We start from the raw sequence: 15,125 nt of genomic DNA, 5'->3' as shown, positions 1-15,125 counted from the left end.
GATAATTTAAAAGATTCTTAATTTGTCCTAATTGTATGTCATTATCTTTTAGAATGTTTATCAAGTATTTATTCTCCTTACTGCTTTTCTGTATTATACATCCATGTTTTAAAAATGAGGAAAGTGTATTGGTACGTGGCCTCCTAGTGAACTCCTGCCCGGGGAGGCATTTGTTGAAACAGTTCTATGTTAAAATGCTCAGGTGGTGACTTTTGGAATGGAAGAGGAAGAATACACAAGGCAATATTAAGAAGTACTTCAGTACTGTTTTTCTTATTAAATTAGTAAAGATTAATGTAGAGATGTTAGTAAATTAACATTGTCATGTCATATACTACTATTAGAACAATCTCTTGGAATAGTATTTGTGGAAAGTTATTTAGGAATTGGGTGTCACAGCACTCAAAGTCTTTAACCTTTTTTTTCCATTTTGTGAGTGTCTAGCCTAAAGACATAATGTAAAACTCAAGATTTGTATGTCACAAGATGTTCATTGCAGAATATTTATAATAGTGAAAATTAGACATTATCATAATTTAATGCAAGAATAAGCAATAATTTAATCTTATATAGATACTGTAATTATTTTTAAATTCTTTGATGAAAGTTATTGAGGGCATAAGTCTCATTTCTGCCTTTTTTTGGTTGGCATTAATAATTATACTTATTTGTAGGATGCAGGGTTCTAATTCAATACATGTATACAGTGTGTTAGGATAAATTATTGTCATTAGCATTTTTTTATCCTCAAATATCAGAATTCTGTGTGTTGGAAACCTTTGAAGTCTTCTACTATAGTTATTTTGAAACATTTCACTATTTATTGTAGAATGTAGTTAACCCTGCTAAGCTATGTGGCATTAGAGCCCTCTGTGCTTTGGTACCCGTTACCCACACTCTGACGTTTCCCTGCCTGTCTGTCATCTGGATTCTGATGATCCCCATTTTACTGTCTGCTTTATCTAATCAGCGTTTTTCACTTCCGCAAATGAAAACGTGAGGTATTTGCCTTTTAGGCTTTACTTATTTAACATAATACCTTCTAGTGCTGTCCATGTTGTCACAAAAATAGGGTTTCATTGCTATATTTCAGCATACTATTGTATGTATATATATTTATTACATTTTTTAATCTATTTATCTGTAAATAGATATCTTGGTTGATTTCATATCTTGGTTCTGGAATAGTGGTGTGATCAGCATGAGCATACAGATATACCCAGTAGTGGGATTTAATCAGATGGATTTTTAGTACTGAGCTCCTTATGTGTTCTTAATATTTGATGAATGTGGAATTTTTTTTGCATGTGTATAGTGCTGCTTTTGCTGTCTGCATTTTTGGAGTGTTATTTTAAAAAAGTTTTTTTGTTTTTTTGTTTTGTTTTGTTTTGTTTTGTTTTGTTTTGTTTTAAAGCTGCGTATCCCAAAGTCTTGAAATGTCTTAGCCTAATAGTTTCTTAGTTTTAGCTTGTTGATTTAGGTCATTGATGCATTTTGAATTGATTTTTCTTTGGTCAGAGGTGGGGTAAAGGGTGTCTAGTTTCATTCTTGTATATGTATGTCTGGTTTTCCCAGCACTGTTTGTTAGATTGTCCTTTCTCCAGGATATGTCTTTAGCATTTTTGTCCCAGATCACTTGGCTTCAGGATACATGGCTTCGTTTCTGGGGTCTCTATTACATTCTGTTGGTCTGAGTGTCTTCTGTTAATGGCACGACTGCACTGTTTTGAGTAGTACAGCTTTGTAATGTGTTTTTTATTAAAGATTATTTGTTTGAAAGGCTAAGTAGCAGAGAGAGAGAGAGAATCCATTGGCTCACTCCCCAAATGGCCACAATTGCCAGAACTGGGCTGATCAGGAGTCAGGAGCTCACGGTGTCTCTCATCTGGGTGCTGTGGCTCAAGGACTTGGTCCACTTCTGTGGGTTTCCCTTCAGGGAGCTGGACTGGAAGTAAAGCAGCCTGGACTCGGCTGGGATGCCGACACCGTGTGCTGTGACTTAACTTGCTATGCCCCAGCGCCAGCCCCTGTAATGTGTTTTAAGTCAGGTATTATGCCTCTAAATTTTTTTCTCTTCATAATTGCTTTGAGTACTTTAGGTCTTTTATGGTTCTATATAAATTTAGTAATTATTTTTTTCAATTTTGTCATTGTGAATATCATTGATATTTTGATGGAGATTGAACTGAATCTGTAGATCACTTTCAGTAGTTTCGACATTTTACCAATATTATTTTTTCGTGTCCTCTGCATTTTTTTGAGTCCTCTGTTTCTTTCATCAGTGTTTTAGAATTTTTACTATAGAGGTCTTTAATTTCCTGGGGTTTGTTTATTCCTAGGTATGTGGTGGGGTGTGTGTGTGTGGAATAGGGCTGCTTTTTAAATTTCTTTTTCAGCCAGTTTATTATTTGCATATAAAAATATTGCTGTGTTTTGTATGTTGTTTTTATATCCTGCAACTTTATGGAATTTGTTTAGAATATGAGCAGGTTTTTGTTGGAATCTTTAGGTTTTTTTTTTATTTATAAGGTACTGCCATCTGCAAATTAGGAGAATTTAACTTTTTCCTTTCTTGTCTAATTCACTGCCTGCAGCTTCCAGTATCACATTTAACAGAAGCAGTGAAAGTGGACATCCTTGTTTCAGATCTTAGAAGAAATGCTTTCAGCCTTTCTCCATTTAACATGATGTCTGAGTTTATCATATAAAGCCTTTATTATGTTGAAATGTGTTGTGTGCCCAGCTTGTTGAGGGATGGTGTTAAGTGTTATTGAATGCTTTGCTCTGTGTCTGCTGTGGTGATTATATGGTGTTTGTCTTTCAGCCTGTGGATGTTGTATATTCGTTGTGTGTTGAGGCCTCCCATCCTTGAATTCCTCACATAAATCCCACTTGATGAGAGTATTCAGTGTTTTTGATGTGCTGTTGGGTTTGATTTGCTCGCATTAAGTATTTGTTAACATGTCTGTTAATCGGAATACTAATCTGTAGTTTTCTTTTTTGTTATGTCTTCATCTGGTTTTGATAGAATAATGCTGACCTAATAAAATGAATTTGGCTGAGTTCCTTCCTTTACAATTTTTTGAAATTACTGAGAAATAACATAATCTTTTATAGAATTCAGCAGTGAAGCTGTCAGTTTCTGATCGTTTTTGTTGAAATGCTTTTCAGTACTGCTTCAGTCTTTGATAACTTGTCATGTTGTTCAGACATTCTATGTCCTCATGGTTCAACTTTGATTATGTGACGTGTGACGTGTACCCATTTCTTCTGAGTTTTCCAATTTGTCCTTAATCTTTTTTATTCCTCTACCATCAGTTGTGCTGCCTCCTTGTTCACTACTGGTTTTATTTATTGGATCTTCCCTTTTTTTCTTGGTTTACCTGACTAAAGGTCTGTCCATTTTGTTTATCTTTTGGAAAGCCCAACTTTTGTTTTCACATATTTTTCTTTTGTTCTAATCTCTGTTTCATTTATTTGTGCTGTGATCTTAGTAGTTCGTGTAATTTGGGATTTGATTTGCACATATTCTTCTGGTTCTTTCAGGTGTAGTGATAAGTTGATTATTTAAGATCTTTTTGGTTTTTAATGTAAACATTAATTGCTAACAATTTTCCATCTCTGTGCTACTTAAACAATAAATTTTATTTTTTATTTGTTTGGCTTATTTGAGAGCCAGACAAGGAGGCAGATAGATGGAGAGAGTGTTCTCCTATCCACTAGCTCATTTCTCAACTGTCTACAACAACTGGAGCTGAGTCAGGCCACTGCCTGGAGCCAGGAACTCAAAGGGTACACAGCATCAGGAAGCTGGAATCAGGAGCAGAGCTGGGAATTAAACCCAGTCACTTTGATATGGGATACAGATAGCCTATCTTGTATGTTAACTCCTAGGCCAGACACCTGCCCATATCTCTTGGACCCTTGGTATGATATATTTCCATTTTCATTGTTTCAAGAAATAGTTAAAATCTCTTTTGTATAGTGACCCGATGGTTAATTCAGAAGTGTGTCGTTTAATTTCTTTGTATTGTTTAAGTTCTTATTGACTTCTAGTTGTATTCCACAGTGGTCAAAGAAGATAAGTGCTTGTTGAATTGTGTTTTTCTAGATTTCCTTTAAATTACATTACAACTATGAAAAGTTTGAGCTTAAGTTTGAGAGGGATTGGATATTAAAGGAGAATAAGTAATATTCATGGATAAATAGTAGACCTTTGAAGTGAACTCCTTGGAACATTAAATACTTCCATAAAAAAGCAAAGTTTTGTTAACATTAGAAATTTAGACTATTTTGTTAGATATGCCTTAAAATTCAGGCTTTTACAGTTTTTCTGTATCACTAACTGTTTTAGGGGAGCAGGCAGTAAGGCAGTAATTGCTGAGTGCCCTTAATATTTGTTAACTCATTCAAATACTAGAGTGGTTCTGTCATAGATACTGTTGTTATGGCCATCTTAGCAGTAGAGAACTGAGACACGGGGAGGTTTTCTCATGTACCGGCATCACTTAGATAGTCAGCAGTCAGGTCCGGATTAAGATTCTGAGAGTTTGTGCTTTTACTACATTATTTTTCCCTCAGAGAATTTTATAAATTATTAAAGTTTCTACTTTCTCTTCATGCCCAAAAGAAGAAACAGTGAAGTAAGTGTTGGTGGTTGGCATAGACAAGGCCTAGAGTGTTAATGACTAAGTATTTCGTAATATAACCAGATTTCCTTTTTAAAGTTATGCAAGTTATATATATAGAGAGAGATGTAGATATAAATGTATTCTTCTTCATAATTAAGATTATTTGTCTTTTTAAAAATATTCTAAAGACCTTTGTTTTTCTCTATAGCTTGACTCGTGGTATGTTATTTTAAATGGCACTGTGGAAATTAGTCATCCAGATGGGAAAGTTGAAAATCTCTTTATGGGAAATAGTTTTGGAATTACTCCCTCTCTGGATAAACAGTACATGCATGGAGTTGTCAGGACGAAAGTAGATGATTGTCAGGTAAGGTTATCTTAGGTCAAACACTTTTTTTTTTTTTAAGATTTATTTTATTTACTTTACAAGCAAAGTTACAGAGAGATAAAAGGAGAGATCTTCTGTCCTCTGGTTCACTGCCCAAATGGCTGCAACAGCCACAGCTGGGCAGGCCAGGAGCCAAAAGCCCCTGCAGGTCTCCCTCATGGATATAGGGATTCAAGTATTGGGGCCATCTTTCTTTGCTTTCCCAGGTTCACTAGCAGGGAGCTGGATCAGAAGTGGAGCAGCTAGGACTCAAAATGGCACCCATACGGGATGCCTGTGCTGCAAGTGGTGACATTACCCACTCTGCCACAGTCAGATACTCTTGCTTGTTTACTTTAAAATGTCTAAGCCTGTTTGTTTCTTCCTCAAAAGAGCTTTATGTGAGAATTTGGAGTTTCAGTAGCTTACAGATAATAAGAGAAACCAGGTTGTATATCTGTATCAGATATTTGTGGAATTTAGTAAGCTACATTTTTAACCATGAATTTATTAAATAAATACTAGTTTGTTGCATTTCTGTCTGAAATTTGCTAGCTCGGAGTCTCTTTTTTTAATAAAAAGAAAGAAATGGGAACTTCTGACTTGTTTGTTTCTAACTTACTGGAGCTTCAAATTGTCAGTTTAGAGAGAACTCAATAGTAACTTCTCCTTTTGGAGCAGAATCATACGGAATTACTTCTTTGCTCTCTTTGTATAAATAGTCTTGCTTTTATTTATTTATTTTTTGCTAAGAATTAAAGTAATTGAAAGAAAAAGAACTGATGCCACTTGATTTCTTACCTTTGTGCTCTGCCTTGGTACATAGTGATATTTTTATGTACTACAGATTCATTAATTGTCCCCATGTTGTTCTTGGACAGTTTGTCTGCATAGCCCAGCAGGATTATTGGAGAATTTTAAATCATGTGGAAAAAAATACCCATAAAGTCGAGGAAGAGGGAGAAATTGTTATGGTGCATGAGCACCGTGAACTTGATCGGAGTGGAACCAGGAAAGGACACATTGTAATCAAGGTAGGTGTTATTATTATTATTATTATTTATTATTCTACTCACTGATAGAATAAACCCTTCATCTTGCTTCAAAAAGGCTTTGAATCGCTTTTTGGGTAGTTGAAGATCAGTAATGCATTAAAAATCTTTTTTGAGTTGGTTTTGATGCATTTTAATGATGAAGAACTTACTGCTATTTAATGTTAGTGTGGGTAAGGTACTATTTTGGAATATTCTAGTCACAGTTTTCCTTCTCGATTTTATAACTCATTGATAATGGCATTTGATTTCATTAAAGGCAGTAATATTTAGAAACAAAACAGGAAATTGCAGGACTAGATATAAAGCCACAAGGAGCCCTAAGTGAAAATGCAGAGGACTTGATAGATCTCTGCAGCGTTGTGATAGGTATCAGCTTCTCTGAACTTGCTTTTCTAATCTGAAAATGGAGTCAACACAGCAGGTCTTGTAGGACTAAATGTGCTAAATTGAAGTATTAGCACAATTGTAGAGTCAGAGTATTAATCCCTGTGTCTTTTCCCTTCTCTAAGTATCTTGCTGCCACCACCGCCATAATGCCTTTCCCCTCCTTGTTTCTTTAAAGACCTATAGGTGGAAAATAGAGCAGTTACAGTTGAGAGAGAGGAAATACATGTGTAATTGTTTGTCTAGTCTTGATTGCAAAGTATTTTGTTATAAATTGCAGGTGGAGTGGTTTATTTAATCGCATGAATGAAATAAATCAGAGATGATCTGAACGTCATAGACATTCTTCCCAGGGGCATCAGGGTGTTCCTCAAAGCTGCCTCCCCCCCCCCCCCCCCAATTGATGAATGTAGAAAAGGTGAACATATGAGTTGGCTCTCATAGACTACTATAATACTTCTTCATTTTAATCCATTTTATCTTTTAGTGGCCATCCCTGTTTACTAATATTCAATCTTAGAGATAGCCTGCAAGAATAGTGTTGAGAGCGCCTTCAGTCATTCCCCATCTTTTAGTATTTCACTGCATTTGCTCCATTATCAGTCTTTAATCATTTGAGAGCACTCTGCAGATAGTCTATTAAATAGAACCCTCTCCTACATAAAACGATGTAGAATCCTTCAAATTGGGAATACATTGTTAAAAAGAAACCATTTAGCACAGAGACCCTATTTAGATTTTTACCTAGTGTCTCAGAAATCTCTGTCTTTTCATTTCTGGTCCAGGATGCCAGCCAAGAGCAGTTACATTTTGCTGTCATGTCATTCCCATCTATTCAAGTTTCTCTGTCTTTACCTGTTATTGGTATCCTCAACAGTTGTAAAGAATGCCGTATAGTCATGACTCTCCAGTGGGAGTATCTGGTGTTTCCCCTGACCTGAGTCAGGCTATGCTTTGCTGACAGGAATTCCACAGAAATTCTGTTCTCTTGTCAGTGCATTGTATTAGGGGGCATACGATGTCAACCTGTCCAATAGTTAACCTTGATGACCTGGTTATGTTGGTATCTGTCTACCTAGCTTCTTCCTGTAAATTCACCATTTCACCCTGTGTCATTGAAAAGTGTTTGGTGGAGAGATGTCCTGACATAGTGTGTGAATGCGCTATCCACAAGTGAGGTATGAACCTCAACTTATTAGTCCTTACTTCCATTTATTATTCTACAGAAAATAGCTATTTCTGTCATTTCTTCTACACTTATGTTAATTAGTAGATTGAAGGTCAGTTTTCTATGCTCCCTCATTAATTATATTGGTATAGACTAGGGTGGTGTGTTTCCTTGTCAGCAGTACTAGTAAGTACGCTCTTAAGGATGGCTCCCATATTTTCACATGCCGCCATTATTCTGAGAGCACTTCATTCTTTTCAGGCAAATGGTAAGACTTACTGTGAACTTTCAGTACTCCAGCTCTGGAAGAGGCCGTTTCTCCAGAGTGCCCTGGATGCTTTTGTGAAAGATGTATAGTATAAATCAAGACACAAGCAGTCTCTGTATTCTTCACTGCTGAATTATCTTTGCTTTTAGAGCCTCTCATGAGACACAGCTGGGTAGCGCCTGTATGTGTATACATATACATGTGTAACTTTTTTGTCTGTATGTAGTAAACAATTGTGACTTTGTATCTAAATTTGCAGTTGCACTGCTATGTCACAGGATCTTTTCTAGGCTTTTCCTTATGTGTATTTAGGTATCTTCTCCAGCAAGAGCTCCTGTTAGGCTTTGCAATTTTATATACTTGCTAACTATATACCATGCAGGCATAACCCTGCCAGCTGTCTCTCTCGCCTGCCACATCTGTGCTCCCTGTCTCCCAGAGTCCCACCTTTGTGAGTGCTAATGAGTTCATTAGTGACTTGTCCGTGTATGTATGTGAATGGATCACCTACTGTCAAGACCCTGTCTCATCAATTAACCAATTGGAATAATAGGCACCTCTCTTAAGGTTGATTAGTTCTCACCGCTGACTTAGCTATACATTGTCTAAGAACTCCATTTCAGTTGCCCTACCTGTGGTTGGCCTGAGCAGTAAAACCAGTTTCGTACTCTTAGAGTGTTTTAGAGGGTAGAAAGAGGAATGGCCTGTAGTCTCCTGGTCCCTTAAGTGAGTTATCTGAAGAGCCGTGGTGGAGACTTCTGACTCCCTTCTAGAGAAATGGGTTAGATTCCTTATTAGTATTGGATGCTTTTTAAAAAAGAAATCATTTGTTAAATAAGAACATTGTTAATATTAATGTGTAATTACCCTACAGTTATTCTTGACAACGAATGGTTGTCAAGCTTGGAATGATGGCAGCAAGTCTTTTAAAGATTTATTTATTTATTTGAAAGGTATACAGAGAGAAGCAGAGAGAGAGAGCGAGCTTCCATTTGCTGGCTCATCCCCCAAATGGCTGCAGCTGGGCTGATCTGAAACCAGGATGCAGGAGCTGCTTCTGGGTCTCCCACGTGGATGCAGGGACCCAAGGACTTAGGCCATCTTTCACTGCTTTCCCAGGTGCATTAGCGGGAAACTTGATAGGAAGTGGAGCAGCTGATATTCGAACCGGCACCCATATGGGATGCTGACACTGCAGGCAGAGTTTAACCTATGCCAGAGCACTGTCCCTGGCAGCACTTTGTTTTCATTTTTGGAGAGGCATATAGAGATACCTACCATCTGTTAGTTTCCTCCATAACTTCTGTAAATGGCCAGGTTTGAGCTAGGATCAAAGCTTAGAATGGGGAACTCAATCCAGGTCCCCGACGTGTGTGGCAGAATTCCAGTCACCTTAGGCATTGCTGCTGCTTCCCAGGGTCTGCATTAACAGGAAGCTGTGTCTGATAGGTTCAGTGCCTGCCCCAAGAACTTCATCTGGTTCATTTCTGTTATGTTCTGTGTAGTCCCTTCTGAAACAGCTACAAGACTAGTAAATTTTAGTACTCATTTCAGAGCTGAAAGAGAAAAAGAAGAATGTTTACCTAACTTTTATAAATTTGAATACAGACAAAAACTATGAATACAAATGCTATAGAATTTGTAGTTCCTCTCAGGGTGGAGAAACTACAGAAGAGTAGGGTGTCTTGAACCTGATGTTGTTCCAGCAGCTTGTGAACACAAAAGAATTTTAGGTGGATTAAAATTGAAGAAAGCTTGCTTTTATCCCCCCCCCCCTTTTTTTTTAAACCTCTCACCTTTTCCTTCTGTTGTCTTAAGACATTTGTTATATGTACCGATTACAGCAAGAGTGGATGAAGTCAGTGATATTCAAAGGCCTTGCAGTGATGAAATGCCAGTGAAACAGTTAAAGCTGCCTGAATGCTTTTGGGTATTTATTCCTCTACCTTTTCTGTGAATCTTTGACTGTTGCTGGATTACAAGCTAAGGAGAATAACTTTTCCCATTGCTAAGGTTTAAAGGTGAAACTACTTTGGGGTCTTGTGTAGAGGAGTACAAAAGGAAGCCAACAAAAGATTTTTGTTCCTGAGCTATTTATTTCCTAATTATTTGTGTGCTTAAACTTTTAGGCAACACCTGAGCGTCTCATCATGCACTTAATAGAAGAACATTCAATTGTGGATCCAACTTACATAGAAGATTTCTTACTAACATATAGGACATTTCTTGAAAGTCCTTTGGATGTTGGTATTAAACTACTGGAGTGGTTTAAGATTGACAGCTTAAGAGATAAGGTTGGTTTTTAAATATAAAGTGTGTGAATTTTCAAGTTTTATTCATGAAAACTTTTGTACTTGATTAAATGCTTGCTTTGATAGCATGCATAAGTATAGACACACCTCTACTTTGGTGACATAATAGCATGTTAAAAGTGTACACAAGCATTAAAAGACAAAAACAAATAGAATATGGTGTAGTTGTAAATTTAGAAACTTTTGAGAGTATTTTAGAATCTTAACAAAATAGTTCATTGTTTCTCAAGGCCATAAAACATTCAAAAGCTGATTAATAATTTTAAAAGATTGTTGTTTTTTAATTTTTATTTGAAAGACAGTTGCAGAGAAAGAAAGGGAGACAGAGAGAAAGAGAAATCTTGCATCCACTGGTTCACTCCCTAAATGACTGTAATGGCTAGGGGTTGGGTCAGGCAGAGGCCAGGACCTTCTTCTGGGTCTCCCACATGGGGGTAGGGACCTAAGTGTTTGTCCCATCCTCTGCTGCTTTGCCCCGTTCATCAGCAGGGAGCTGGATCAGAATTTTTGTAAAACAGGGCTTACATTGTTTTTAAGCCTTAGAATAGGAAAATTGATTTTTCTTGCGTTACAGACTTTATGATAATTTGAAAGCCATTTGTCAAACCTTAATTTATCTCTCCTGTTAATTTTTAATTCTATGTTTTGAGTATTTTTTATGTTAAATGTTGTTGCTGTTTTAAATAGACTTCTTATTTCATGAGTTGTGTTTGTACATTTAATGTAAAAGTTAATAATACCATAGCAAATAAGCAGGAAATAAGTTGACTTGAAAAAATAAAAAATAGGACCATAATTATCTTGGGTCTGAGTGTGTGTGTGTGTGTATGTATGTGTATGTATATGTATATACAAATATAAAGGTAAACGATTTGAAAGAGATTGATCTTCCATCCACTGGTTCACTTCCCAAATGACCCCAATGGTCAGAACTGTGCCAATCAGAAGTCAGGAGCCAGGAGCAGCATCTGAGTCTCCCATATGGGTGCAGGGGCCCAAACACCTGGGCCATCTTGCACTGCTTTGCCAGGTACATTAGCAGGGGCCTGGATTGTAAGCAAGCAGGTGAGTCTCGAAACAGCACTTACATGGGATACCTGTGTCACTTAACCTGCTGCACCACAATGCCGGCCCCTCTCAGTTACATTTTGAAGGAAATCATTTTTATGGAGGCAGACTGGAATCCTGTTGTTTAGGAGAATTAAAGTATCGAAAACCACAAGCATGTCCTTCCTTCCCCCTTTTTTGGAATTAAATATAGCTAATTTGATTGCTGAGAAGATAAAAGCAGGCTTAGAGAATAAAATATACAGGGATAATTAGATATCCACATGGAAGAGATGAAATTAGACTCAGAAAAATCATCCATACACATCTACAGAATTTTAATCAAAATGAATTAGAGAACTAAATAAATATATGAGCTAAAATTATTAATACATACCTTGAAAAGGAAAGATAAATGAAAATCATCATGACCTTGGATATGGCAATAGTGTCTCTGAAATGACAGTTAAAATGAAAGAAAAAGTCGATGAATTGGACTTTATCAAAAGTAAAACCTTTTCTACATCAAAGACATCACATCATCAGGAAAGATAAGAAAACACAAAATGAGAGAACATATTTACAAATTATATATCTGATACAGGTGTGGTACCCAGAATTATAAAGAGTTCTTAAACTCGGTAACAGAAAGACAGCATTATTTTAAAATGGACAAAAGACTTGATAGATATTCGTGTGAAGATCACGTGTAGATGGCCAGCAAGCACAAGAAAAGGATGTTCCGCATCACTAGTCTAGGGAAATACACTTGAAAACCTCGATGAGATACTGCTTCATATCCATTAGAATGGCTTGTTAAAAAAAAAAAAAAAAATTGCGGCTGGCGCCCTGGCTCACTTAGTTAATCCTCCACCTGCAGCGCCTGCATCCCATATGGGCACCGGGTTCTAGTCCTGGTTGCTCCTCTTCCAGTTCAGCTCTCTGCTGTGGCCCCGGGAAGGCAGTGGAGGATGGCCCAAGTGCTTGGGCCCCTGCATCTGCATGGGAGACCAGGAAGAAGCTCCTGGCTCCTGGCTTCGGATCAGCATAGTTCCAGCTGTAGCGGCCATTTGGGGGGTGAACCAACGGAAGGAAGACCTTTCTGTCTCACTCGCTGTCTAATTCTATCTGTCAAAAAATATTAAAAAATAAGTAAAAAATTGCAAAGGATTTGCAGGTATTAGACCACCTTATCCACTTTCAGTGGTGGGGAAACTTTTTTCTAGCTAGGGCCATTTGGATATTTATGACATCATCTGCGGGCCATACAAAATCTTCAGCTTAAAATTTAGCCTGCTATAGCTTGATAGCATTTTGAGTCCTACCTGTAGTTGTGTTGGCAGGGCCAGGCCAAATGCTATCACAGGCCAAATACGTAGGTTCCCCAGCCCCTGTGGCTCCACACTGAAGATGGCAATGTAAAGTGTTACAGCCTCTGTGGAAACACCAAAGACTACTATTAGATAGTTGTATTTTTATGAAATATCCAGAATAGGCAAAACACACGCACACACACACACACACACACACATATCAAAACAATATAGGGGGCTGAAAAGATGGCAGAATGGGAAGTGACTTCTCACTGAGTATAAGTTTGGTTGGTTTTTTGAGGGGGTGATAAAAACATTTTGGATCTTAGATGATGTAAAGATAATGCAACATTACAAAATACACTGAATGCCACCTAAATTTATGTAATAATGGTAAATTTTATGTGTGTTCCATCAGTTTTAAAATATGACTAAAGTCAGTTACATTGCTATTTAGACATGTTACTCAAATTATCTTAATATTAATTTTTAACTTTTAATCTCTGGAGTAAAATAAATTACTTCAGCACTTTGAAAATTGACTAATTTTCGTTGAATATGTTCTTGGTTACAGAAACCCTTTTTAAAAAATTGACAGGGGCTGACGCCGTGGCTCACTTGGTTAATCCTCCGCCTGCGGCACCAGCATCCCATATGGACGCAGGGTTCTAGTCCCAGTTGCTTCTCTTCCAGTCCAGCTCTCTGTTGTGGCCCAAGAGGGCAGTGGAGGATGGCCCAGGTGCTTGGGCTCCTGCACCCACATGGGAGACCAGGAGGAATCACCTGGCTCCTGGCTTCAGATCGCCGCAGCGCCAGCAGTAGTGGCCATTTAGGGGGTGAACCAACGGAAGGAAGACCTTTCTCTCTCTCACTAACTCTGCCTGTCAAAAAACAAAACAAAACAAAAAAAAAAAAACAATTGACTGTATTTATGATACAAAGCTAGATTTTAAAATACTGTCTGAAGTAAATGAGGAGACTTCAGAAGGTTCATGGAAGGGGCATAGGCTTTGTGGCATAGTTGTTTGAAGCTACTGCTTGGGATACTCACATTGCATGTGGACATTCTGGTTCAAGTCCTGGCACTGCCACTTCACATCAGCTTACTGACAATGTATCCTGGGAAGCAGCAGATGACGGCTTCAGTGTTTGGGCCGCTGCTACGTATGTGGGAGACCCGGATGGAGTTCCAGGTTCAGATTTAATTCCAGCCCCGCCCTGGATGTTGCAGGCCTTTGGGAAGCAAACCAGCAAATGAACTCTCTCTCTCAGAGGTCACTCTTTCTCTCTCTCTCTCATTCTGCCTTTCAAGTAGGTGAAAACAAACCGGGTCTGACGTGGTGGCACGGCAGGTTAAGCTGCTGACTACAATGCCAGCATCCCTTATTAGAGTGACAGTTCAGCTCATGGCTTCTCCATTTCTGATCCAGCTTCCTGCTAATGCATCTGTGAAGGCAGAAGATGGCCCCAGTACTTGGCCCCCACTACCCATGTGGGAAAGGGATGAAATCCCTGTTTCTTTGCTTTTGTACCTATTGTGAGAGTGATTCATTGGGTTGAAGATCTCTGCCTATGTGTCTGTGTTTGTCTTTCTCTCTTTGTCTTTCTCTGTCTCTCCGCCTTTCAAAGAAATAAATAAATCTTAGAAACAAATAAGAAAATAAATATAACTAAATTAAAAAAAGTATGGTAGAATGGAATGAAAAGACAGTGGGGATTTCCCCCGAACGTTTGAAGTCCTCTCATAGGTTTCATATAATTCTTACATGTCAGCATACAAGGTTGTCTTCTCACTGAGTTCTGGCTCTGTTATTTTTACACACAAGGAAGCAGGTGCACAAACTAAATCATGCCTCCTTTTAAATGAACCTTTTGTGTACAAGGGAGGAAGAAGGAAGGTTAGCCATAAAGCTGAGTTCCTCTCAGTTTTGGATGTGTCTTTTAAACCTACTTTTTCAAAAGAATGTCTTTTATAACCATATGCTACCTCCTCTGTTTCCACAGGTGACACGGATTGTATTATTGTGGGTAAATAATCATTTTAATGATTTTGAAGGTGATCCTGCCATGACTCGTTTTCTAGAGGAATTTGAAAAACATCTAGAAGATACGGTAAGGTTCAGAAGCATTTATCTTCAAGTTTAGCAGTTTCCTACCACCAGGAAAGAGTCTTCCTTTCTAGTCTCTTCTCTGTAGCCAAAAGACCATCCTAAACTACAAATATGATGAGTTTTGCTGTCCTTGTCAGTAAACCATGTTTCCTACCTAAGTAGTTTCTCACCCGTATATTCAGCCTATATGATGAATTTTGCTGTCCTTGTCAGTAAACCATGTTTCCTACCTAAGTAGTTTCTCACCCGTATATTCAGCCATATTTTCCTTTTCAGCATTTTCCTTGTATACCTTAGATTATAGGCCACTGAGACTGTTTTGTACTCTTGACTAGTTCTGCACTGAAATTCGTTTGCCTAAGTCCTACTATTTGAAACTCTGTGCAAGCTTCAGTTCATATCTCGCATATCAGATCTGCAGTAACGGTTGTTGGGTCACCTTTCTGCATATCATTCCTAAGATAGAAGG

The 15,125-nt window shown here is 37.9% G+C and overlaps 1 protein-coding gene across 14 annotated transcripts in view; it reads left to right on the top strand.

The window, feature by feature from the left end:
- The window catches only part of RAPGEF6 (Rap guanine nucleotide exchange factor 6), a 205,911-nt gene that overhangs the window by 110,912 nt on the left and 79,874 nt on the right, over positions 1-15,125 (top strand). For all 14 annotated transcript variants that reach the window (XM_070076077.1, XM_070076083.1, XM_070076081.1 and 11 more), the window contains 4 exons: positions 4,840-4,998; positions 5,880-6,032; positions 10,003-10,167; positions 14,550-14,657. In XM_070076077.1, coding sequence (XP_069932178.1) covers positions 4,840-4,998; positions 5,880-6,032; positions 10,003-10,167; positions 14,550-14,657 — 585 coding nt within the window. The remainder of the gene's footprint in view (positions 1-4,839; positions 4,999-5,879; positions 6,033-10,002; positions 10,168-14,549; positions 14,658-15,125) is intronic.

Source organism: Oryctolagus cuniculus, chromosome 6 (genome assembly GCF_964237555.1).
Source record: "Oryctolagus cuniculus chromosome 6, mOryCun1.1, whole genome shotgun sequence".
Taxonomy (NCBI): Eukaryota; Metazoa; Chordata; class Mammalia; order Lagomorpha; family Leporidae; genus Oryctolagus; species Oryctolagus cuniculus.
The sequence above is the reverse complement of the archived record's forward strand: the minus strand, read 5'-3'. Positions and strand labels throughout refer to the sequence as shown.